A 27,374-nucleotide genomic window follows, 5' to 3' on the forward strand; every position below is an offset into this window, starting at 1 on the left:
TCACGCAAAGGCGACATCCAACTTGTTGAGCGCGTACAGCACCCCCGCCACATCGTGAGGAGCCACCTCCTCCGCCGCCACCCGGGAGTCGAAAACCCGACGGAAGCTGCCGAACCAGTCCGTGTGGGGACGTAACCCCAAACCAGCCAGAGCTACTACCAGCTGACGAAGACGCTGCAAGGACAAGGAGTTGGGTGGATTTGGGTTGTGTGTGAATATGTATGTGTTGGACTATGTGCGTAGATGTGCCTGTGTATGTGTGCAAGTATATTATGTGCATGTGCGTATAAGCTACAGATCGTATGTGTATGTGTGCATGTCTGTATGTACGTGTGTGAGATATCGAGGCAGGTGGGAGCGGGTGCACCCCACGGGAATGTAGTGGTGTGCGGGGCAAGGACGCGGTTCCGGAGCAGGGACGTCACGGCAAGTACCCCCCTATTTTGGCTTTGGTGGTCCTATTTGGGTTCCTACACGGCGCGTTGGGGTGTTTATTGCGTGAAACCGAGTCCCTCCCACGCTGGCTTCATTGCAGTAGCTGCAGTGGCAGTAGCCCCTGGTGGGGCTTACCTCTCCGTCGTACGCCGCCAACTGTCCCTCAACCGCCCGCAGAAGCTCCCCCAACCAGGCGTCATGAGGCAGCCAGTTCTGAGTGGAATACAGGGCCTGGGAATTTTCCGGGGGGGGGGGGAGGGTGCAAGTGCAACCGGCCAGGGAGGGGGAGGCATGGGTCTGTTTGTGTTTTACAGTGCGTTGTTATGCAGTACGTATGTTTGTTTATTTGTTTGCATGGGTGTGTAAGGGGAGGGGAGGGAAGGGACGAGGGAAAAAACAAAGGTGTGAGAGGAGCAGGTAGACGAGTAAGGGGTTCCGGATATTTTTCTCCCACTGACCAACCACCCAAGTGTCTAACCGCCAACCGGCAGACACTAAAGTCCACCTCCTCCCACGTCGAATGTATCAATAGTACCTGCAAGCTGGCGACCACCGCGTCGAGCGCATCCGGGGACATGTCCGCGAGTACGGCACCCGAGGTTACGGAGCGCCACTCGTCCAACCAAACCTTCAGAAACGGAGATGAGAGCGAGTGGGTTGTGGAGGGAGAACAAACCACGTAACCATATTTACATAAACTTTTAACGAATACCATTGTACAAATACTTCAAAATGGTAATCAAATCAAATATGTCGTTATGTCGTTAAATGTCAATGTGCACAATCACAGTGTGTTTCTTAACGTTAACGAATCGCGTGTGAGAACAGCAAGACAGCAGCTTTTCGGGCTGCCACGAACTGCCTCTCGGCAATTCAGGATGCAATGCACTGTACCGACATCTTTACAGCAACGACAACAAAACACTACGCGCAAACGCAACACTAAAACTGCATCCCGAACAAGACACCCCGACAGGTACGACATCAGCCCCAACCATGATGATGTCGCACACACACCTCCGGCACGCCGCTTGGCGACAGGAGGGCACAGCCCCTCAGCAAGTAGGCCAGCTGCAGACCCGTGTAGTTGTGTAACTGGGGTAAGGAGGCGAGGATGAGCGCCTGGACGAGAACTACCACCACATTGGGAACCTGGAGGGGAGCAGGAACGTGGAGAGGAGGAGGGTAACCTAACCGGAACACGTTTGTGTGTATGTATGTATGTATGTATGACGTTGATTACACTGTGGGCTGAAAAGCCGGGGGCCCAGGGCCGAAACACAGCGCGGGGGGCGGGTGCATCCGGCCGGCTAGTCTCATGCACTCCGCCCCCGGGTCAGGCCGCACGGGAAACGACGGCCGGCACGCAACAGCGCTCGTTTGGCGCTCCAACTAGACGGGATCTATGCCCGCTGGTCTCCTATGTATGTATGTATGTATGTATGTATGTATGTATGTATGTATGTATGTATGTATGTATGTATGTATGTATGTATGTATGTATGTATGTATGTATGTGTGTGCGTATGTATGTATGTGTGTGCGTATGTGTGTGTGAGAGAGTTTGTGTATGTGAGAGCGAGTGTGTTTTTACAGCATCAACGTGACATCAACGTAACAGGACGTAACAACATGGCGATACGTGAGAAGCAGCAAAAGCCAATCTTTCAGCTACGAATACACGTTGTCCAAATCACCACCAACTGTCGGAGTCGTCCAAATCAGTTGGGAGCAACCGTTGCAGTGTGCGCATACCCCTCTGCCTTCGGGTTTTATGTGTATTTGTGGGGTTTAAACCACTTCCCGACCTCTCTTTTCCTCACTCCCCTTCCCCCCAGCACGCCTCCGCTCCAGCCCTACAACCCAAGCTATCAACATACCCTCGCTCTCCCTAAGAATTTGCACACGAAAACAACAAAAACATACATACATACATACATACATTTTGTTTGGATGTCCGTTCAAATCCGCCTGCCGGCTCCTCGGGTGTTTGAGGAGTGATGAAATGGGAGGTGGCCCCCCATCATATGGACGGTGTAGGACGTGATAATATCAACTTGCGAGCTGACCAGGAACTAAGTTGATGCGCCGTTGATCCGCTAGATTTGGTTGGATGCTGGTGGTGAGTTGCCGAACCCAACGAATACATTCTGAAGTCGGATGGGGTGACGGATTAGGGTGCCCCTCTAGCAGGGGAGAGCAGGGACTGCCCCGGGAAAGGGGGCCGCTGGCGAAGTTAACCACCCTGTAACAACATACATACATACATACCTGCCGCATGTTGACCAATCCGCAGTCCGCCAGCCCCCCCAGAGTACCCAGCACCGCCGCCACCGTGTTCGGCGTCATGGCTGGCACTAGTGACGCGCAGCTCACCGCCACACACTCCAAGAAGCGCGAGCACGCGTACTGGTCTGAGGCGCTCGGGGAGGAGCGACCGTCGCGGGACGCTGCTTTTTGGGGCGGGATGTTGGGAGTAAGGGGCGACAGGTAGACAATTTTTTGGGGTCAAGGTATGTATGTGTATGTTGACAGGTAGGTAGGTGGGTAGGTAGTGTAGATGTAGGTGGGGAATGCTGTGCTGCTGCATGAGCAAACTGCAACTGCAGTGGGCAACTGCTACGCCACAGTCCGTGTAGGTACGTATGTGGCTATGTAATTGATCGAATTCACTAATAAGCACACCTTCGCTATAGTCTAGGCGGTCAGGATGCGAGATTTTCACTCTCGAGACCCGGGTTCGAGTCCCGGTAGCGAAACTGATTGCTTTGGTAAATTTCCCCGTGGCCATAGCCTTTGCTGTTTGTCTGACTCGCGTTGTTTAGTCTGGGTGGGCCTCTTGATTGCCCTGATCGTCACAAGTGCAATTCATGGCCAGCGCCGGCCAGCTAAATCGACTCTACACGAGTCTGGAGTCCATTGTAACAACCACAACAACATAGTAGCTTTTGTCACTTTTTGACACTTTAGCAAAAGAGGCCTCTTTAGAATCCGACAACCCATACGTAGAATATCTACGTAACGCTTCGGTTTTAGGTAACCGGTGGCTCCCTGTGGCTCCCACGCATCAGCCTTTCAGGCATCCATGTAAGCCCCATGCATCAAATTGCAAACCCAGGTGCGTAAACTTAGTGCACGTCAAGAAGTGAAATCATGATGCCCACATGCGGATGTGAAATTATGTCAAAATCATGTCGGCACGCACGCATACACACATATATACGCACACGTTCATACCCACCCACTAATACTCACTCGCTGCTAGTTGTGCTGCCTTCCTGAGTACGGCAACCAAGCTCTCTTGGTCCAGTCGGCCTTGGAACTGCAGGGAAATGACCTTCGAGGTCACAGGTCCATGAGGGGGTTGCGGGGTGTGTGTGTGGTTGAGGAGGGGGGTTGCGAGAGATGGGGAAAGGGATTTTCAGGGAGTTTATCTACTAAACATCAGGATCGGGATCGAGTGAGACCCTCCCAAAGTCCGTGATAAGGGGCCCCTGATTTCCATCAAGGCCGCAAAACTAAACGAGATGAAATGAAGCAAAGCAATGCTGTAGTTTTGTACATCATCGCAGATAGATCGGTAACGTCCCCCAAGTCGTCTGCCCCATATATTAAGGAGCAATGGGCTCGAGGAGCATTGAGAGCGGCGCCGGTGCTGTGGCTGCTACTAATGCGGCGGGTAAGGCTGAGCGCTGTGCTCCAGATCTCATTAATGCTGATGATGTGGCTGTTGCTGCTGCTGCTGCTGCTGCAACTGCCAATGGCAGATGAGAATTGTGGCGAAATGCGAATATCCCAAACCCCGCTACCACACTGCACGCAAAGGGTTGAGATTGGGTAGGAGACGCAGCCCGCTGAGGAGCTGTCGCTCCGATTGAGTGCTGTCGCTCCTCTGACATTTTGCGCGTCGCACCTGCAAGCCAGGCCAGCTTTGCGCCGCCGCCAGACGGGAAGAAACCTCCGATAGCTCCGCGGGTGCCGCCGATAGAGCTCGCGCCTCTTTCGCCGCGCGGACGAGTAATTGAAGAGGTGCGTTTGTGGGGCGAATATTAGGCGAGGTCGATCGACCGTTATAGGATGTGGACGGCGCTCCTCCGCGCCCAGTGGAGCTGGTTGACGGAGAGTTGGTTGTAGCCGCGGGTACCTAGTGATTGTGGGGCAGCATTCTGTGAGAATGAGACAACTCAAGCCACCATGTTTTGCTAGATGGAGATCGAGTCGCCATGCAGACGAGTGCAGGCTAAGGAGCTGAATTGAGGGACTGAAGAGTCGAATTGTTCCGGATTACAGCCCGTACACACCCATATTTCAATGGGCATTTGAACTAACCTGGATTCCGACACCTGCCACGGCGTTTGAGGGAAGCAGGCGTGTGGGGCTTCCGCAGCTGCTACAAGGCCTGAAATCGTAACCATTGTCGCGTCAATTGCCGTCACGAAGAAAAACAGACACGGACCCAAGCGCGCGAAAAAAGGGGCCTGGCGGGATTCAGGGCGCTGCGACGCGACAGCAAATCGCCGCCCATCAACAACCCTCACCATGTCGCTCGGGCCTGGGTCCGAGCCTTCCACCCGCCTGGAGACGAAACAGAGCTACTGGGGGAGATAGACATTGCCGATTGCATCTTTAGCGATCGATCTATGACGCAAACCTAAGCGTAAGTTAAGTCGATAGGATGCCAAATTGTTCCAGGTCGTATGCTGCATAAATCTCAAAAGCGATGAAAGAAGGTAATTCAAAAGTACTTCGTTGCACGGAGGTCACGAATTGGAGGTTTCCTCAAACCTCCAACGACGGTGCGAACGCGAGCTTGTCCAGTTTCCCACCGAAAAAACATTCCTTATAATAAGAAGGAAGCTATACAGGCTTGAGTTTTATTGTTGAGAATCGCTGTTAAACCTGAACCTCTAATTTGCACGGCACCCGTACGCCATGTGGCCCTCGTTAGGTGGTACTTTGTCTATGCACGCCTTAGACGCCAGCTCACGATGATCAGGACCAGTATCCATGCCCCATGAATGACGCCTGGAGAAAGCACGAAACATGCGTCTTGATTTCGAGCATCTATCTATAACCACCACTACCTTTGGCGACAAGGAAACAACACGTTTCTTTTGGTCTGAACACTGTAAATGTGTAATCAACATGTTTGTAAAATTATGATTTTCAGCGAAGGGGAATGGCTGCACAATAATTCTAGCCTTGCTCCATAGTGGTAACCTGGGAAAACCGCCACAACATGCTGCCTTCTGGTGTATGAAGTTCTAGACTCGCATGAATGCGCATGGGTCCCTAGACTTTGCTTTTTATTGGAATGAACTCGGTCGACTATGTATGGGAGCACATCTGAGCAGAACAAGGACTTACGCAAACGCCACGGCATGCAGATTGAATGTATGAAAATGGCCAGATTTTAACGGGCCCTTCCTGAATCGTTGGCTATGCTGGGCTAAAGTACTTGATGGCCAGGGCTTGGGTGAGCAGCCCAGAGCAGCCTCCGAAGGCCGCCACCGATGTTACGTACCTGAGCGCGCCTTAATCCTGCTCCCTCCAATGCATGATTATTATGAATTGCTCTATTACATTATTGTTGTAGCGTGTTTTGACATAGACGTAGTGCTTTACCCGGCGCTTAGCGACCCGAGATTTCTAACAGCTTTCTATCTGGCTGCGCTACAAATCTACCTTGTAGTTCAACCTAGCTCTTTACCCTGCATGCCTATGTCTTTATTTGTTGGCCATAATGCCTGCCACGACATTAGGCGCATAAGGTCGCGCCACAGTGGGGCTGGCTTGCATTCTCTTGCATCCGCCTGTCCTTTTTTACTAAGTCACCGTTACAACAATTTCACCATTAATTTAACGAGTAGCGCAGGTTTAAATGCCTTCCCCATTAATTGGCCTTTCCAATGAAATTATACCCTTTCGCTAACCTTCGCCGCGCTTCCCGAGGAATGAACTAATCTTATGGGCTCCCTGTGATACCTTTCGCCGTATGGCATGAGGATATGTGGGTTCGGATCGTCTGCAACTTTCTTCTGACACGTTCGGAACTTTTTCGGACGCAGCCCCCACCGTGAATCAGCTTGTAGGCACCTAGGGTGACGTTGGTGGCTTGGTGCCTGCCGGCCTGACGATATTGAAAATATCCGCACACTTGATGACCTTGGCCATGCAACAATAGCTATTAAACTTTCTATTAATTTCCCATTACTGGGCAAAAAGGACTACCCGAAAAAATGGTGGCTGCGCGCCTGCCTGCCTGTGTATATCGGCGAAAGGTGCTTACTATGCTGTGTAAGGCCAAGCTGCGCTGGACACCTCAGTATATCCTCTATATGAAGGCACTGCTTTGCGAGGGCATCTCAAGCCATGTAAGGTCCACGTACTCAGCCGCTGTGTTGTCGACCCTCCCTTGACGGGCTTCCCGGGGAATCCCCAACTCCAAACAGCGGATTCGTTAACAGACGACTCTCACTTAGTTTTCTCATTGGCTATATCCCGGATGGAGCTGTTTAAATGGCAACGAAGGAAGCGGTGGCAACGGATTAAGATTATGTATGTACGGCAAGGAGAGCAGGTTGGTCGAAGGCTCCTCACCGAAGATATTTTTCTCGATTTTTCTCACCATGGTGCTTAGGTGTCAATGTTTACTGGCCTCTGTTTAGCTGCCAACTGGAAACAAGCCACATTGGACCACACAGCAGCACATCTGTACCTTGTCACTTCAGGTCACCGCCATCGCCTCACCACCGACGGAATGGTCGGCTTACATGGGGTCAAGCAACCCAGCCCGGATGGCTCATCGGTAATAGCTGTGTGCTACGATGCTGCGGGCTTGTCCTTACCGTATGTGTCCGAGGCCACTGTATGTGTGTATGTATATCGCGTGTGATGCGTTGTTGCACGAGTGGGGCACGAGGTCGCACATACACAGGTGCGGCGCACTATCTCTTTACAGACATACAACTAAGCATCGCCATATCGTGCGCTGGGTGAGGTGGAGAAACACCGACAGAGGTGCCGACAGATATACATAACAGGTCGCTACGTCCCCTGGGGCCCCCGCTGCCTCTCAACCACGCATGCATGCATGCACTCGCAGGGGTGACCCATGGGTCACGGGTAACTCACGCATGCGTGGCATGGGGCACGGGTTGCTCCGCACAGCCCACACCCGTGCATACCAAAAACCCCGCCATCCCCCCATCCCACCACTGCATCCAGCAAAGCAACCAAAACAGGTCAGCAGCCACCATGCAAGCAAGCTCAACAGGTGAGGCATCGGCGACCCTTTTGTAAAGAAAGACACCTGGTCGTATGCTGAGGGTGCCCTGGCTGGCGCGGCATGTGTACCGTAAAGCATCTGGACAGGGGCACAATAGCCATCATCGCACCATGTACTCTAGCTGCTGGCGGGCTGCTGGCGGCAGGGGCGCCCGCTCAAGCCCCACCCTCACCCGGTCCAACGTGAAGCCCTCCTCCGCGCCCTTCTCCCGCAGCGCTGCCGCCTGCTCCTCGCCACTCGGGCAGAACACCACCACTGCACCACCGCTACCCGTGTAGTTGACACCGGCACCCACCGACCTGCGAGTGAACGGTAGTGAGCAAAAACATGCAGCGGGCCCAGATCTCATCTATCGGTGGGCTCCAGGACGCGCGAACCCTTCGCTTAGAACCCTGATAGCAGGAAGCTAAGGGCGGTATCACGCAGCTAGCTTTGCCTGCATGGTCTGTATGCATGTAAGCCCCATGTGTCTTAACAGCAGTGCACACATATATACATACATACATCAGTGGGTGCCTCCAAACCGATTTGCCTGCACAGCAGCTCCTTCCCAGTATTTACTGCGGAATACCCACCCATTCCTCAACTACCGCCACAGGGGCTCCGAAACCCCGGGGTTACCTACAGATCTCCTCCCATTACCCGGATTGCGGTCCTAGGTACCCCACCCTGGATTACGGGGCAAACGAGCACCACCTCAAGCCACGCGCCTTTCCAACAACCCACGCCGATGCTCTCGCCAACCCCCCTCTGCCCCATTACTCCATGCGCCTGCATTTCCCTTCCCCCCACCCACCCCATCACATACTTGCACAGCTCCACCATCCGCAGGTTTCGAGCCCCAAGGACTTCCTCACCAAAGAGTTCGCGCCTGGGTGAGTCAGCAGCAAAACAGCAGCAGCAAAGAGATAGCGAAGCGACAAGACGATAAGTCATATACACATGATTTGCCAGTCAACTGATGCATCCTGCCCAGCTCCCGCTCTCTACTTTGTTGCCCACCGTGTGTGTGTGTGTGTATGTGTGTGTCTGTGCGTGTGTGTGTGTGTCTGTGTGTGTGTGTGTGCCTGTGTGTGCCTGTGTGTGTCTGTGTGTGTTACATGGTTGGGGGTGCGTGACCCCATACCTGTAAAACTACCCATATGAGCCGAAGGCCCAAGGGCATCTGGGCACCAAATGCTCTTCCCGTACCCACCGGCCTGTTTCGCAGTCGCCATGTGGCCGGCGGCACACAAGAGAACGTTCGAGTCACACTGTGCCACTGACCTGGTGACTGCGTGCCCCTGTGTTCTAGCTACTATATACTTCCGCACCAGTGATATGTTGGTCGGTCACAGTGATCGCAGAAACTCACAGTCAGCCATTACGAACTTCCTTGACTTCTTTCTCAACCCCACTAATTACAGTTCTATTGCTACAAAAAAACGCTTCAGTTTTAAAGCATGTGCCTGAGAAATCCTAATGTGCAGAACCATGCACGCACACATTCATTTTTGAAGCCCCGGGCAATAATGCCAATAATGCTCTCCCCATCAATCTTCCGTTCCTCCCCCGTGTGTCTAGCCAGTTCCCTGTCCTGTTGATATGTTTTCCTGTTCCGTTTTAGACATGTGTGCAGCGGCTCTCAATGCGAGTGCATCCATTCGCGTTGAAAAACGTCACACGTGCCACATCCCATGGCCTAGATAGCCAGCTCGTCTTCAGCTTCTTGAACCCTCAGTAGTGCGTTCGTACATCTCAGCGCGTTTGAGCATTAGTACATAACACCTAAGACAGCCTCGCGAGATCTTACATATCTTACGTATTTGACGTTTTTTCACAACACGGCCACCAGCTGCAGCAGGGGACTGGCTCTGTTCAGTCACCAATCAGCAGCCTCAGCAATACCTCTTTCCGGGAGAAGCTCGCTGCCATGTGCAAAGCGCCGTGTGTACCAAGCGAGGAATCACCATGCCGCACCCCATGTGAGGTGCAGCGGGGGGACAGCGCAGCAGCGCCCCGAGGGGTGCCTGAAGACGGCCGCAAGGCCCACGGTCGCGGGAAGGAGGACGCCACAGTGCAGCTGTGCACCCGGCTTGAAGATATGACCCCGCGCTGGAGACCACACGCAACCTGGGCCTCGCCTGAGCGATGGAGTGCCAAGGGGGGGGAAGCCCCTCCTGGTATCTTTTCCGTCTGCAGTAGTGTAAGGCCCTTGGCAGCCCCGGTTCCGCTTCGACCGGTGTCCTATCCGGCACCTCAAAACGCGAGTGTACAACAAGCCGTGAAGAAGGCCTTCATGGACAGAAATGCCTACACACAAGGCAGACCTTGCTTTGCAAGAAATGCAATATATATTACCTTGAGTCGTGTTCTTATAACCTTCATGCTCTGATGTTCATGGTCGCGAAGGTTGCGCGGAATGCGTTTGCGGTGGGGACATCGCGTCGGTGACCCCGCCCTGCTGCCGCAAAGTCCCTCGCAACGGTTGGCTGAGTGCAGCTGAGTGCTAACAAGGGCCACCGCGCACCTTGCTGGTAACGAAACCTTACTTCATGCAAAAACAACACACACGCACACACATACACACATCTTTTTGGTACTTTCGTTCCGTTCCCTGCTGGTTTTCCCGTTGTTCGTTGTTTGTCCAAGAAGAAGCACACCTGAGCTCGGCGTTGCGGTTCATGAGCTGCACGAGCGCGTGATCACGTAGGACGTTGCCACCGTTACTGCTGCCACCGTTACTGCTGGTCGGGTATGAAGACCCCTCCGGCCCGCCGCCCGTGACCTGAGCTATCAACGGCGACTGTAGCAGCAGTTGCAGCCCCTCACGTCCGCACTCCGCAACCAAGGCCATCAAGGACTGCACCTGTCGTAACCATTCGCACATTCGATAGGGGTAGGATTTTGATCACCGGCCGAAAGGTTGAGAGCCCCGTAGCACCGATGAGGGCATTGGGATTAGGTGGCGCTATGTTCACACCGCCTGCATGCTGGATCCTACGGTTACTGAAGCAGCTGCCGGCAGAGGATGGAAAAGCAGCCTCCTGGAGATGAACATGATAACTAGATAGAGCTTTTGATAACAAGAGAGAGCTTTTCAGGAGTAGCAGCTGCGACTACACGACGTGCCCTCACCTTCCGGTCGCCTGCCAACCATTTTTCCTTGACACCGCTGTGCACCTGCGCGCGCATGCATATGTCTTACAAAACTAGACTTGGGAGAGAGAATCGACACTCTGAAAAATCTACACACTAAGGCAGTGAGGAGGCAAGAGCATCGCAGAATACAAATGATGTCTGTGTATGTATGTTTTACTACGTAGTATAAAAAGATTTGATCCGCCATGATGTGGGTATAGCAATCCATAGGCGATATCGGCCAATGCGTACATGCCATAGCTATGGTCCCAAGCCGCGGGAGCAGTTCGTTAGTTAGTTACTACTGGTACCGCCCTCCCACCGGAGCCCCAACCATACAGGTGTCAGCTGGAGCTGCCGAACCTAACACTACAAGACATCCTACTAGTGTTGGGGGACCCGTTCAGGGCGAATGCAAGGCGGCGCTCTTCACGCACCCGGAACACTGGGACCCCGCATTCCCGCCCGCAAGGGAGGGGGGTATGGGTGTAATAGTGCCTATCGCACGGCTCAAACATATTCGCACATATACGCACATATACGCACATATTCGCACCTACCTTGCCGCTCTCGCTAGGGTTCTGTGAGTACATGATGTAGAGCGGCTGCGGCAGCAGTGAGGCGGCGATGCGGCTGTAGCGCCCGACGCCACCATTTGCCGCCATGTACGCCCGGTCAAAGTCCATATGTACGACACCACCGTACACCTGCGCGCGTGGCGTGATGGAGGGTCCTTTTTAGGGAGGTTGTCTGCACCGGAAGCTCCGTAAAAGTGCACTTCATCGCTCCTCAGATACCGTTTCAGGCCCTTTTCAAAACTCCCTTGGAGAGGAGGACGGAACTGGGAGTCGAAGGTGACCTTCCTCATCCCCCTCCCCTCCCCTTCCCCACCCAGCAGCATGCACTCATCTGCAGATGCAGGGAAGCCGAGGGGGCCACATACACACTGCATCCTCCCGGGTACACACAAAATGCATACATACATACATAAGCACATACATACATACACGTCCTGATTGTTGATGCTGGCCAAACTGCGCTATCAGCAGCTCCTGAATTCTTTCCTGGGAAGCATGTACGGCAGGCATACGGGACGCGACACCTACCTGCACCACGCGGTCTTGCAGCCCCGCAGCAATGCCCAGCTCCCCGGCCTCAACAGATAGGACCAGTTGCGGGTGTGCCGAGTACGGCAATGCAGTCTCGTCGACGCCGTACCATTCCATCAGGCACTTGATGGCTGGGCTCAGGCATCAACAACAACAAGCATCGCAGCAGGTTGAGCGCAGTCCAAAGAAGGGATCGGCCAAAGAGAACAAAGCACCCACGAAAGGGTGCTGTTGTTGCTTGTCTGAAGCAGTGCAATCAATAGTAATCACAACATCCATCCATAGCTACCAACCCCGGTAGGTGGGTGGGTATCGGTGATTTGAGCGCTCATGCGAGATATTTCCTAAAGGGGGGGGATATGCCGAATATGTTCACTGGGTTGGCAACAATTGTGAAAAACACTCATCAACGATAAACTAGCCGGAGTTGCCGCAGCTGTTGGGCGCCTGGGGCCATCCGGGGCCACACGCACCAGAGTATATAATTGCGGAGGAGCCTGCGAGGCCTGTTTGACGTGGCACATTGGTGTCGTACGATAGCGTGAAACCGCCGCCGTTCATGGGTACCGATAGAGGAATGTGCTTCTCCTTGCAGTACTGTGCAAAACGTTTGACAGCAGCCTGCGGATGGGTGCGCAGAAAAGGTGCATGACGGCACACCACGATGTTTTTATGTGCCATACGTACAGTCACAAACGTACTTCCAAACGCAGGATTGATTGAGTACCGTTACCTGTCACTGCATTCACTAAACCCAGCATGTGGTGATCACTCTTTCGCAGTGCAGGAGAGCGGTCGGAGAGCCTCACTTCCCGAGGAGCTCCCGTATCGGGGCCCGTGTGTGAAATTGAGATTGGAAAACAAAGGAGGCAGGCACCGCTAGAGTAGGGACCCAGGCCAAGGCACAGCCCTCTCAAGCCCGAATATGTGATCTTCTATCTGAAGGCCATTTGGACTGGATACATCTGGGCCGTGGTGCCTGCAAATAACGCCACGGCACCCACCGTGAGGAGCCGTACACCGCCGTACAAGCCCTCGCTAGAGGTTTTCTCAACCAGGACTTGTAACGAGGCGTAGTCTGTGCTGTCATAAATAGGATGTGGCTCTATTCTTATACTGGCGGATTGCGCCGCTGCTGGTGTGAGGGTGACCTGTCGAAGCATCAAAACAATTTGAGAGGTTTGGAGAGTTGCCCACGAAAGCCGGGGCGACGTCAGTGGGAAGGCAAGGTTGTAAATATAAATTACGTACAGTGCCAAAACAAGTTCTCAAGCTGTCCTGAAAAAAGGCCTCAGGAAGTACCCGCCATTTTGAGGAAAGTTACCTCTGCATAAAAGTTTTCCAATGAAAAAGCGATGGTCTGACCGCCATATTGGTCACTTGGGTTTCCAAAGAGCCCAGAACGGGCGAAAGTTCTGTGCGTAATACTATTTAGCACAATTGTAGTGGCCGAGCCAGACATCTTTGGACTAGACTATACTTTGTCCGTAGCTCAGATTAATCCAATATCACATAGTGATTTGGAGGCAATAACCAGGCGCTTGCATACTGACGATTGCAGTCCGAATACCGTCAGCCCTCCAGGCTTTCGCGCACGAATATGCAATCTACTCCAACGAAAGACCTTGGCATTGGAATACTTTCCCCGAGACACCGCTGCACTGCTCTGCGTTGCTCCGAAGGCTTTCTCCGAAACACGTTCCGACAGCTGATGGAGAGGAAACAACGAAGGGGGTTGTGCCAAAGGGCCTGTTTACATCCTTTTCGTTTGTGCGCATGAGTGTATGCTCTTTCGTCCAGTTGGTCGCCATTCCTAGACATGGTTTTGGAGCAACCGCAACGTTGGCAGTTGGATGTCGATGTAAGAATGCAACTACTGCCGTTCTCTCTCCCTGAATAACGTACAATATTACTGTAACACCAGAACCTGCTTCTCTCTGCCGCCCGCGAAGCCTGCCAGCCATGCACAGCCGTTGTCGCCTCGCTATTGTAGCAGCCGATATGAACCTAAAGTGTCTTTGGACGCGCAGCTTGCTAGGCATGGAGATACCAGAGCCAAGCCTCCCCCCAAGCCCGGTTTTGTATATTTTTGGCCAGCCCCCACAACACCCCGCCGGATGTTCATTATGTGCAGTCTTATTCCCCGTCCCAAATGTTATTGGTCTGAGCAACGCACCAACCACCATTAAATTAGTATTGAGCAAAAATAATTATGGACAGTTACGCTAGATTACTGGATTGCTATATCCTTGTGGGGCTGATAGACACACCACAAGGATCGACCGAGACCGCAACTGCACGATAAGGCTTACAACTGCGGTGGACACGTCCCAGCCAGCCAACGCAGGAAGGATATAGCACATCAATATCGGGCCTGCTGACCCCTGTACACCAGAGAAACTGTACGTCGTGCACACCGCCACTCTAGTGAAGGCATACCAAGGGTAGTAGTCGAAATCCTTGCATGTTCACCTTCCTACAATCTACAGTCACGAACTCGTCTCACTATCTATATATCGCTGAGGCCAGTTATGTCCCACTCTCTGTCCGTCACACGCACAAACCGACACTCTACACTTTGCCGTAAACGCAACACCTTGATCATATGTAACACAACACACACAGTTCTGTCAAGGTGCACGTACGATGCAGTCGCCACTAATCACCTCCCCAGCCAGTCAGTCAGTCAGTCAGTCGGTCAGTCAATTACGCCATCTCCATGACATCCCCCTCGCCCTCGCCCTCGTCCCGCACAACATGGCTGGGTCGCAGTACTGCTTCGTCGGCATCTGCACCACCACTCGATTTTGTTGTGTAGGTTGGACAGTCCTCTCTTCCCGTCAGATATTGCTCTCCGTCCTGGTATAGGATGCAGGGCAGGAGGCGAAACGGCGACACTCGGAATCACTATTTGGAAAAAGAACGCGAAACTGGGGGACTGCGGCAGGGAGTAACTTAGGCTAAGGTGCAGGACACAACCAATCGCGCGTTCCGTTGCAACATGCACTGCATTCCAGGAGCCTTACAAGCCGAATAATAGCCACATGGAGCGAACCAGGTCATCGCGCACACTAGATTGGAAGTGAAATTACCCAGGCACCTGGCATGGTAATTCGATCCCCAGGTGAAGGTGTAGGTAAACTCTACAAGCGGAGATCTATTAAAACTCTATGTCAGGTCATTTATGAATATATCCGAGCAGCCAACCATTACAGCAGGCCGTGAGAACACCAACCAACATCCTTAAACCTCCACAGTGCCCTTGCAAGGACGATGAAGAAGCCGCGGCAGTTATCTACGCTTCTTTCGCGCTCAACAGAATTAAGTGGTCCAGTGCGAACGCCATGTAAACCGCCGTTCAGGGTCTGCGTATGCGAAGCGAGAGCCCACCTCACTTACCACGGGCTATACCTTACATAAGCCCCTTACAAAACCCTAAGCCCCTTATATAGGATCGACCAAACAGAGGATCCCAAGCCACGACATCATGACAAGAGTTTATAACCCAGTCCAAGGCAGGTGTGGACTGAGATCATTATGTCATTACTGACGGACCTGGTCGTCCATGGAGACAGCCATCGAAGCTCCACCATCGCCGCCCATCCCAGGCTCCGGCTCTGCTGCGGCCCCTGCAGCACCAGCACTAGCACAAGCTGCGGCCGCCATTGCCACCAGCCCTGCGTCGTCCGCTGAGACATCCCCCAAGACAGCATCACCGTCGCCGTCGCGACCCCCGACACCTAAGGCGTTGCCGCCGCCCGCGGTGGTAGTAATGGCAATGCCGTCCTCTCCAGCGATAATGCGGCCGCCGCCAATAGCAGCAACCCCTTCCGCTGTCGTGGGTTTGATATCTGCGTCCGGCTGAATGTGTGATCGGGTGCTTCGCAGCCGAAGCCGAAGCGCCTCATAGGCCTTGTGGTCCCTGCGGCTCACGCTCGGCTAGAGAGGCACAGCACGGCACGCAACGATGCAAGGGATAGATAAAAGTTAGGTGAGGAGCCCATTACCACCGTCAGATGTCAGTTCTGCCATTTGATATTATCAATTTATGTCAATTCTGGCAGGAAAGCAATGCTTGGTGCATTTATTATTGTTTCTCCAATCCATCCATCCATCCATCTTGATCCCTCCCATTCAGAGGAGATTGAAAGTCCAATCCTGGACGACTTTCGAGAGTGTGCAAATGATGAAGTTCGTAGATTTTTCACCTGGAAAAAGACACGTAAATAGGCAGTGGCTATTAACGAACGATGAAAACACAGACGGCGGGCATTCGAGTGTATTAGGAAACGTAAGAAACGGCTTCAGTCCCTCCGTTGCGCCATCATGGACATACCCAAGACCACCCAACACGCAACAGCTAAAACACACGATGATCCAGCCTACCGAACCCAGTACGCTTGCCAGGCCCCCCCCTCCCCCCGCCACTGCACCATTCGTCCTGATGCCACCTACCTGCACACGGCCCAGAGCCGTCTTGAAGTGTCCCATGCCCACGCTGGGAGAGGCAGCTGCTGCGGGGAGGACGGCACAAGGGCAGAGGAGAGCAGAACGCGAGCGAAGCGACTCTTAAATGTGATTTGAGGGGGGTTTGGTTTAGTGCCCCATCCTGACAACATGTACTTCACGAAAAGGTGGACCACCTGCAGCACAAATAAATAAGGCATGCAACCTCAGCACACACTCATACAACCCTCGTAACTATCATAATGATTGCCGAGCCGGCGATTTCCTTGTCCATTTTGCCCATTTTTGAAAGGGAACGATCCAAGAGGACTTACCTGGCCCTGCCGCCATGGACTCCTTCAGCGCCGCAATGGCCGCCTCACGCACCAGAGCCGCCATGTCAGCACCGCTAAATCCGTCGCAGCGTGCGTCTGTTGCCACCGCTTCCAAGTCCACCCCCGGCTCGAGAGGGGTGCGGCGTACCAGGGCACGTAGGATGGAGATGCGGTCGCGCGGCGGCGGGAGCGGTACGTACAGCACCTGTACGGCAGGAGGAACCGGGATACATAGCTGATTATATCGTTCCGAAACAGGGGGATAGGAAAGACAGGCCTTTGAGGGTCCCACCGCTGCTAAGCACGGTCAACGCGAAAACCGGGCATGGAACGGACATCGTTCACCGTTGTCCTTCCGACTGCTAGCACAAACGCACGCACGCACAAATGCACACACACGCACACACACCTTGTCGAGGCGACCAGGGCGCAGCAGTGCGGGGTCAATCATGTCGGGGCGGTTGGTTGCGGCCACCATGAAGATCCCCTGACGGCTGTCCACTCCGTCCATCTCAGTCAGGAGCTGGTTGACGACCCTAACAGGCGAGGGGCGGGGGAGTCATATGTATGAACCATACGCGAGGCTGGAGACGGAGGAAAATGGAGGGGAAGGAACCCGATCAACAATGCAGAGGTCTGACCATAGCGGGAGTAAGGAAATGAACATGGCTGTCGGGGAAATAGCATTGCAGTGCGTTGGTTGGTTGATGGTTGACTGTGAGAGAAACAAAGCATAGAAATTGTACATGGTAAGGCTTACTGCAGAAGTCGAGACAGTAGAGGAAGTGGTATTTGGCGCATTTGGCTGCTAAAAGGGGAACGGACAATTCGGGGATGATATGCAGGAGCGCAAGTAGTCTCGATTGCCGACGTCCAAGCTGCCAAGCAGCGCAGGCATCAGGCATCATGTGCAGGTACATGAATCAGTGAGAAGATCCTCGACGTGTATGCCTGTTTGTCTGTTTCGGCTCAGAAGGATCCATTGGTTGATAGAGCTGCGTCACCGCCCCGACCTTCAGGAAGGCCATCATGGCTCGCAGTCAACATCGCCCTCACGGGCGGCATCATCAGCGCCGATCAGAACAGAAAGCCATGCTAATTACAGAAGGTTATGCTGATTACTGGAATCTGTTTTGGCGGGACTAGTTTACGCTTCATTTCACACGTTGTACCCCCCCCACACACACGTCCCACCCTCCTCCACACCTTCGGGTGCGCCCCTGCAAAGTCTGTGCGCACAAGTTTGCAGTACATCTCCGTACGACGAGGTTTTGCACCGTGTCCATATTTCCCTGAACCTTCCCCCTCCCCTCTGGCTTTGGATGTCGGCAATTATTCTTTGGACAGTTGTATACAATCCTCCCTTCAATAAAATAACCACCCCGGCCCTGGACGTGGCTTCCCCACCTCTCCGCCGCCTGGTTGTTGTCCGTCCCCCTCCTAGGGGCCAGGGCGTCCATCTCGTCAAAGAAGAGCACACAGGGATGTGCTGCACGGGCCCGCGCAAAGAGCTGCCGTACCGCCCGTTCGCTCTCGCCCACGTACTTATTAAGCAGCTCAGGGCCCTGCCAAGCGGAATAAGGGGCTTTCAGGAATATGCGTAAAGCCAAACGTAACTTGTTTACAGTTTTGGTTAAGAGAGGTGGCGGGGCGTAGCGGCAATTGCAGCGGCCGCCATGGTCTCACAGCTATAATGCTGATTGGACGCCGCAAACCAAGGGTGCGTCCGGAACCAGGGAGCATACCGCAATTTGCACCTCCCGAGAGGGACTGACAGTCCTTCCCCAGCTGTGTACGCCCTCAGCAGCCCAACCCGCTGGGTGGGGAACTCGAAATGTCATACATGTACCAAACTCTACCAAATGAAAGACAGCGCATGCATTGGATTGCGTTCACATCATACATCACAGCGAGCCTGCGATGGGCCGTGTGATGCCATGGGCTGCGAAACGATATTATTAGTTTGTCCCTTTTTTCGGCTCAGAAGGATCCATTGGTTGATAGAGCTGCGTCACCGCCCCGACCTTCAGGAAGGCCATCATGGCTCGCAGTCAACATCGCCCTCACGGGCGGCATCATCAGCGCCGATCAGAACAACGATAGCCCTATAACACGAGGAGGGACGCGTACACGAACAAAAGCAGCAGAAGGCGGTAACAAGATGAAACACACCCAGGCAATGTCAAGGCATAATAACATAGTAGTAATAAGAGGTAAAGGATGCCCTACCATGGTAGTACCTTGATCGAAATGAAGTTGGCGCCTGATTCATTCGCGACGGCCTTGGCCACCAGCGTCTTGCCGCAACCGGGAGGTCCTGTACATGTTGTGTACGGGGAAGGGCGGAGGTCAGGACACATCAGGACACCACCGAAAAATGATTGGGTAAGGTCCCGAGTCAACGCGTACAGAAATGGTGTCAAGAGTGTCAAGGGCTGAAAAACCTCCTTTAAAACCATCACCACTTCCTAACCCGTGCACGGCTATCTATATAATTCGCTCCCGACTCGCTGTCGTAATTTAAAGCGGGCGGTTCCCTGAGTCGGATCAGTCCTCTGGCGAGATAGAAAGTCCCGACCAGTAACGAATGTGAGATTAACGTCAATTGGAAACAACGCGCCCGTCCTGCGGTCCTCTCGTACTTACCGTACAGTAGGACACCGGTCGCGGCGGGCAGTCCCAACGCTTCGAAGCGCTCGGGGTTGCGAATGGGTTCTGTGATCGCAAACGATAGCTCCTCGCGCACCTGTAACCAAGAGGTATCGACGTACATGCAACACACAAGAGATGGACAGCATGAACTACAATTATTGGGACAGGACGAGGAGAGACCCTAATCAGAAACATCAAATCCCCCATGCCAACCCACAACGGCAAGAAGCAGCTGGCAGTGAGCACGTCGAAGATGCCAAACAAAAAATAATCGTGCGTTTAATTTCCAGGGAGGCACCCCTCACATAATTCACTCAGAGGCTGCACATTATTCTTTGCATGCGTTAAGACTGCATGCTGCTCATCCTCAACTAGGCAGAACGAAGGGAACGAAATCCTCCTCCGCCAAGTTTACAAGTTCCGCACGAATGGGGGGTTTCTCCGTCAAAGCCCCGAGGCCATGAGCAAAGGGAGAGCCTTGGAAGAACCAAAACCCGCTTTCGATTCGTATTTGCATGTATGGACAGATAGCAGCGGCCCAGTAGTAGCGCCCCACCTAGTACACTGCGCACACATCTATCCACAGGTAATCGCAGGCAAACCACGCATGCATCAGCCACGCTGCGTACGTACCTCTGCAAGCGCCCCCACATCGTCCCAGGTCACATCCGGGGTGGTGGTGAAGCCCTCACGGCGGACGCTAGGTTGGACCTACGCCAGGGGGCAGACGATGTGGTGGTTGGAGAAAGAAATTGGGGAAACGGTAACAGGATAGGAAGGTTTTTTTCTGCAGAACTAAGCCCACATCATTGTCATGATGGATTGGCTAAAGCGCTCATTAAATTACACACAACACAGACTCAAGAGGTGCGGAAACGAGAGAAACGAAGGAATATAAGCCGTTTTTTAGAATGCGGAAGGATACAACATACGAGTCAATGAAGATCAGAACTCTACCTTGGGCAGTGCTGTCTCAAAATCCGCCATCGTGATGGCCAAGCCCGCCAGCTCCTCTGGCCCCAGGGGACCCCTGCCCAGACGGCTCATCCCAGCCACCACAACCGGTGGCGGCCAAGGAGCCGCCTCTGCTTCCGCTTCCGCAGCCGCCGCGTCAGTGACGGAGCTCGCCGCCGCTGCAACGCCGGCAGGAAGCGCCGGCTTGGCAGCGTCCGCGAGCTGCGAAAATATCCGGGTGACGGCGACGGCTGCCGCCTCTTTTGTCAGGGCCGTGAGGTCAGCACCGACAAAGCCCGGAGTTCGCTTCGCGACGGCGCGCAAGTCCAAATTGCCCTCCAATCGCAACCTCCTGGAGATGACCTGCGTGCAAGTCCGCGAGTACATCATGGCCACAGGACAGCATTATGGTCAAGTACCTGTTCGTCATTACTCAGATACACCTATTGCCAATATAGGAGACAGGAGATAGGAGGCAATGCAAGAGGAAAGAGAGGTGATGAGCCGCCGATGGCACGCCGATGGATGTATCAGGAGATAAAGCAGCACACACACCGGTAGCCCGGCGGCAGGTAATGACACAAGTAGGCAAGCCTAAAGCAAAAGGAGGTTTGCGGCAGGAGGAAAGGTCCTGTCTATCTGGGGGTCATTTCACTCGTCAGTTGTACGTGTAGAACGTCCATAGGCATAAAGTCTTCAGGCATAGGGGGCTTCTCCCGGCACACGCGGTGGTGGCGTTGCATTGCACTCTTTTGAGAAGTGGGAAAAATAATAATACCGGGACCTTAACTAATGAGGCTGGCTGAAGAAACAGGCCCACCTGCAGGATCTTGACCCGAGCCGCCTCCGTCGGTATCCCGAGCGCAATCTCCCTGTCAAAGCGACCAGCACGTCTGCAAGCAGCCATCCACGCACCAAGATTAACCAATACCGCAGGGGGACATAAAACTGTTGGGAAGTGAAGATGTAGGTAAGCAATACTGCAGCATAGGGGATGGCAGCAGAGAACCACAGGGGGAACTAGATGACGCGCACAAAGCATACACGTCAGCACTGACGGGTAGAGCTGCACTACAGACGCATATCGCGGCAAGCCAGCACGAAACGCAGTACACGGCCGCGAGGAAGCTGATCCTTCATCATACCTTCACCGCCACTCGCTCACCACCACCCGTGCGCAGCAAGCCCAAACGTTCAACAGTCATACTCAAACCGCCGTCCCGGAGACACCCGCAATAAGGCCTCCTATCATATCACCCCACCTCAGTGCGGGGTCCAATGCGTCGGGACGGTTCGTGGCTCCAATGACGACCACATGCGGCGGCGGGGGCGGCGGTGCAGTGTGCACCATGGCGGCGCCGTTGCTGCCTTCCTCCCTACGCTCGCCGACGTTCTGCAGCTTGGGCGCTGCCGTGGCCGTTGCCGCCTCGACCCCGGCACCCGCTGACGAGAGGTCGTCCATACACGTAAGCATCTGCGCCACGATACGTCGCTCCATCTCGCGCTGCGCCGTCTCACGTTTCGGAAAGATGGCGTCTATCTCATCTGATGACCGCGTGGCGTGGCGGCCAGACCCATGTGGATGGCAGGCAGAGAGCGAAGGGGAGGGCGATGGGGGAAGGGATGCAAGAGATCTGGCAACTCGTACTTTCTGAGGATAGGTTGGACGAGGCTGCTTGCGCTGGGTGTGTGTCTGACATGTGCAACCAAGTCAAAGATTTTTATATTTTTGTACATGCTCGGCAAGCTGATCGGGAACACCTAGTCGGGCGCCGTGGGCCGGCATAGTGCAAGATAGCACAGAAGTCAATGTCAAAATATTCATAATACTTCAGGAAACGACCCTGCATCTTACGCTTAAGCTTCGGCCGCATTAGTAGCGAATCCTGTCCTGAATAGCCACGACGGACAACCCTACGGAATAAAATTAAGGTCACCCAAGGAAATTACGGGTACTAAAAACTTTTACTGATACGAAAAGAATGCCCTGAATGCTGCTATCTGGATCTAGAGCTACCTTCCTGTGTCACACAGGCTGCGGTAAGGACAGGTACAAATGTGGGATCGCTGGATGAAACTGCGACGGCGGAATGTCCGCCACAGTCACCCTCCGCAGGTCTTTCGGCAACGCCCGCGTCCCCTCGCTAAGGAGCAGTGGGCAACCGGAAGCCGGCGGTCTAACCCTGTTTTACTGTTCGCGAGCTGCTGGCCCCGAGGCTGACGTGTGGGACGGCACCCGAGGATGGAAGAGCCGCGGTCAAGAATTAGATGGCTGTTGCAGTGAGGGTTAGATGATGAGCATCCAGAGCGGCAATTCATGACTGTGTGTAGCCAGGGTATTCATGTCAAGGCACACGAGCTGTGCATGTGTTTTCTGTTATTGTGGTTGCCTTTCTGCACTTGTTCGGGCCAATCATCGTCATGGCAGTGTAGCTTGGTGTATGCACACTGCTACACGCCGTCTCCAACCCCAGCCACTAACCCCCCACCTTTCCCGGCCGAAGCTGGGTGACGGAAGAGGAGCCAGTGGTGTGAGGGAGGATTGCGACCCCATGGGTAATGTTTGCTGTTCGCGAGCTGCTGGCCCCGGGGCTGACATGGAGGACGGCACCCGAGGATGGAAGAGCCGCGATGAAGAATAGGCGCTGTTCCGTTGCGGTGGGCAAACGCTGCCGTCAGCATCAGCAACACCTCCGCACCCGCCACAGCGTGTTGTTTCATGCGGTTTCGTTCGGGAGGTAGGTACGTTAGTCCAAGGCTTTGTTTACATGCAAGCTGATGTCATCCCAGACGTTTACTGCAAATTGTTGTTACACCAGACATATACTAATTGCCCCAGTTTGCAAACTATTGAAAACCCGGAAGAGTGATGCAAAAGCTTTGCACGTCGTCAAGCTTTGCAAACGCACGTAAGCAGAAGCACGCAGTTAAGTTTTAGGATCCCTCAGTTCCTCCTTATGCCGTGTAGGATTGCCGGACGCCAGCCTCCGCGGTTCCCTTGATCAAGTCTGGCAACCGCGCCAAAGCCTTCTGGATTGGTAATTGCCGCTCCTCCCCTTCAGGCCAACCTCAGGCTAACCTACTTAGACCAAATGCTTTCAATGCCACATTTCCCCCATTCCTATCTTTAACCTTGGTCGCTGGTCATTACCTTTCCCCTCCAGGATGGCCTCTGGTACAGCTTTTGTCCCACCACCATCCATCGTACTTTCAAGCATTCGAGGAGAAAACCTGTGTACAATATCATGGTCAAGTTCATTACCTCGAGTGCAATTAACCGTGCTGTTACGTACACAGGTGCTGAAAAACTCCTTCAGCTGTATATGCAGGACCGCAATGAGCTGCTGGGGGGCTGACCACAACAAGATCTAGGCCTGAGAAGGCCTTGGCACTGTCCGGGCAGATCACCGTGGCGCCGTAGCCGGCTCTGTATGCACAGCTACACACCGTCACCGGCCCCCGTCCACCGATACGCCATCACTTTTCCACGCTGAAGCGGGCAAAGGTGGGGCACCGGTGACCGGAAGCCGGCGGTCTACCCGTGTTTTGCTGTTCGCGAGCTGCTGGCCCCGGGGCTGACATGGAGGACGGCACCCGAGGATGGAAGAGCCGCGATCAAGGACCAGGCGAAGACCGAAAACAGGCCGGCTGCGTGTACCTTGCGACACCGCTAGCTAGCTAATCAACGGGTTCTGGAACAGAAGACGTGCCATTATCTGTGAGGCAAGGTCTGAAGTGAACTCCCCGGGTGCATCTGCCGCGCGACAAGGCCTGTGCACGACAAGCCGTGACATCTTCGCCTGCCGGCAAAACTCTTAATTAACTCCCCACGCCCATGCACTTTCCCACCATGTTTCAGGGTTTGATACACATAACCCTAAAAGGACTAAGTTCCATACAGTGTTGTATGGTGAAGTAACGTGGAGAAAACACCCTTCCATTGAGTCGTTTCCCACTATCAATGCCGGTTTATAAGGGTTATATAGTGTATAACAACTTCCCGGGAGCCATTTCCTGTCCCGATAGGCCGCCCGTACCTATGAACACAATGCAGGGTGCCAGGTCACGAGCCTCCCCGAACAGCTGCCGCAGCTTAGCCTCGCTCTCGCCACTCATGCCGCTCACAATCTCGGGCGCGCTCACCTGCGTGGACCACCAGCAAGAGCCGCAACAACGTGATGCTAATGGCGGCACCAGAACGGCAAACGAAGGATCGGGGTCTGCGGGCGAAGTACCCCTCACTGCTACATGCCGTCTTGGATGGAGGGGCGAGGATTAAATCGTCCGTCCAATCCTAGGGGCGAGCCTGACTGCACAGTTAAGCTGAAAAGATCGGCCCTTTTACCCCTGCGACAAGCTTAATCGCAGGGGTACGTATTGCATCAGGAGGCAGGCTGAATATAGCCCATGCCTGCAGCATCTAGGTTGCGACTGGCTGACCCCGGACATGTCAGGCACATCCTTTGCCTCTGTCTGCTCCTACCAACTACATATACGCTTTATATCTTGGCCTGATCGGGCTTTCGCAAGAGATTGGTTAAACATAACGAGGCACTACTGGCGTGCCAGTTCCAGCCCGCAGCTCAGATCATTAACACACGTACTCTTGGAGCTGCCTTCCTTCCCGGCTTACCTTCAGGAAGGGCACTCCGCACTCATTCGCGATCGCGTTGGCTAGTGCAGTCTTTCCGCAGCCAGGTGGACCGTGCAGCAGCACCCCCCGAGGGGGCTCCACACCCAGCCAGGCGTACACCTGCCGGATACAAGGTTACAGGTTAGGGCCGGAAAACCCCAAATATTCCCGCAGACAGCGGCAGAAAGGCCATGAACCCTGCCGTCAGCTACACGGTCCAAAACTCAAAACAAATCCATAAACAATAGCTAAAACTTGACAGACACCAAACACATGAGCGGGTAATAAGGAATGCCGATAAGAGCGCACGGGGCGTTGAAGCCTAGCATTCTACCCGGTCAGCAGGTGCATGCGTGTAGCGGCTACGTGGACATGTAGACGTTCAGTGGATGTACAGCGGCTAAGTGGAAAGCCAGGAAAAGGATGTGACCCACCTCGGGGTGCTTTATGGGATACTCAATAAGTTCACGAATGTCCGCCAGGACTTCCTCAATGCCGCCAAGATCCGCGTAAGACAACGGCTTCGCGACCGTCACGGCACTGCCGCCTCCACCTGCACCGCCCAAACCCCCACCGCCAGCGCCGCCACTACCGCCAATCCCGGCAAGCCGCCGCGCGCGTTTCGCAGCAGGTTTAGTTTGTAAAGGTTGTTGCGGTTGATGTTGCAGTTGTGGCCGATGCCCCTGATCCCCCTGCAATGCGGCCGGGCCGCCCACGTCTTCCGTCGCGTCGGCTTCCCGCGGTCGCTTCACTGCTACAGCAACAGCCACGTTGCTGCCACCGCAGGCACCTGCTTCATCCGCCGGGCCGCTGGCCGCGGCAGCATTGATCACCTGGGGACCTGCCGCTGTGAGTACGACAGCAGCGGCAGTCTGTAGTCCATTAACAGCCGGTGCTACTGCTCCGTCAGGGGCCACTACTGCCGCCGCCGCCGCCGTGCCGGCCGCGGCAGCAGAACGGCCGCTGGTAGAGGGTCCATCCGGGTCTGCAGCGGCACGCGAAGCCATCGCTCCAGGGACAGTTCCGCTGTTCCTGCCCGCTTTACGCATTGCCGTCTCCCTTCTCTCTACCCGCTCCTTCGCGAGCGCCCTAGCCGCCGCAGCCGCAACGATCTCTGGCGATGCAAACGCCGGCGGGGACGACCCGGTGGCACCAGTTCCACTCCCTGCAGCGGAGCCTGGTGCTTGAGGCGCTGGCGCAACCGCAGGTGTTGCGGTGCGTGCGTACATATTGAGCAGCGACTTGTTCATGTGGCTGGCCGCGTTGGGTAGCGCCGCGGCTGCCATGAGCTTGGCTTGCTCAGGCTCTAAGTCTGGGTCGCTACTTTCGCTGCTGTCGCTGCTCGTCCCAGATGTCGAATCTGAATCCAATCCTGGATCCGAACTGGGCCCTGCCCCACTTTCGGAGCGTCTTCTGCGCTTTCGTTTTGAGGAAGCGATGGCTTCAGCGCCTCCGCCGCCACTGCTACTGCAGTCACGTTCGTCGTCACTGCTGCTGCCGCCTCTTGACTCGTGATCATGGCGACTGCTGCCACTGCTGCTGCTGGGGTCTCCGCTCTTGCCGGCAGGCGTCCTTGACACCCGACCAAGATGTTGAGCCTCGAGTGCCTATACGAGAGTGAGGAAAGGCAGGGTAAGAAGCTAGGAGGCACCATATACCGTTCTAGTGAAGAGCGATCAACGAAACACAGTTCGCGAACAACACTTGTATGGTGTTGCGCGTTTGGCGACGCCGAATACTGCGAATTTAATTTCCTTTACCCTGCTCCGCCTCTGCATGGTCCCCCTTGCTGGATTTGGGAGACAATCATGGTAACTGACTATGCGTAGAAAATCAGTGGAACGTAAACTGATTTTGAGGTCCAGGTGCCTAGGACAACCGGGACATAGGTGTATAACGCATACCCAAGACAAGTTCCGAAGCCAAAAATACAACCACGTGCCTGATTAGAAATAACCATGTACTAGGCAAATCCCGATTGCTTTGGCAGTATCCCAACTTGTAAGCAAAGTCGAAGCATTCAAACGGACATGACTCAAGTTGTCAAGCTCCACAGAGTAATTCACTACATAGGACCCGCTTCATTCAATTTAGGGATAGATATGCATTAGAAGACTGTATGCCGCCGCCGGCCGCTGCCGGCAGAGCCCGCCGACACCCCGCCGACACGCGCAAAATCATGAGTGCCGCCGGTGCTCTACACCTGAAGCTGCAGCTCTGGTTTTGCAACATCGCCCTTGCGCTGCAGAGTGCCAATTGCGCGAGTCACCATTGCGCGAAAAGGCCCCAGCTGACGCCGCTGGTACTCCTTGTATGTCCGTCGTAAATAGTCAGCCACTTCATCAACATCTGTGTAATTGTTGTTGAGACCATACTGCTCAATTCGGGGGATCAGCAATCGA

General features: G+C 54.2%; 1 protein-coding gene across 1 annotated transcript; it reads right to left on the reverse strand.

Annotated features, from left to right (window-relative positions):
* Positions 1–27,244, reverse strand: VOLCADRAFT_105558 (uncharacterized protein; the record flags this gene model as incomplete). Its single annotated transcript, XM_002952535.1, has 35 exons — positions 1–174; positions 571–666; positions 914–1,063; positions 1,453–1,587; positions 2,707–2,885; positions 3,691–3,772; positions 4,349–4,544; positions 4,765–4,834; positions 4,974–5,010; positions 7,833–8,022; positions 8,520–8,594; positions 9,673–9,846; positions 10,366–10,391; positions 10,841–10,885; positions 11,404–11,550; positions 11,950–12,083; positions 12,426–12,573; positions 12,957–13,103; positions 13,523–13,660; positions 15,508–15,891; positions 16,408–16,466; positions 16,734–16,938; positions 17,143–17,269; positions 18,141–18,298; positions 18,974–19,050; positions 19,380–19,479; positions 20,019–20,096; positions 20,343–20,702; positions 21,160–21,232; positions 21,602–21,884; positions 22,829–22,843; positions 24,377–24,482; positions 24,973–25,092; positions 25,407–26,579; positions 27,176–27,244. 35 exons carry the CDS (start codon positions 27,242–27,244, stop codon positions 1–3), a joined length of 5,730 nt encoding a protein of 1,909 aa, XP_002952581.1.
* Positions 27,245–27,374: the final 130 nt, after the last annotated feature.

The sequence above is a fragment of the Volvox carteri genome (assembly GCF_000143455.1).
Source record: "Volvox carteri f. nagariensis unplaced genomic scaffold VOLCAscaffold_30, whole genome shotgun sequence".
Classification (NCBI taxonomy): Eukaryota; Viridiplantae; Chlorophyta; class Chlorophyceae; order Chlamydomonadales; family Volvocaceae; genus Volvox; species Volvox carteri.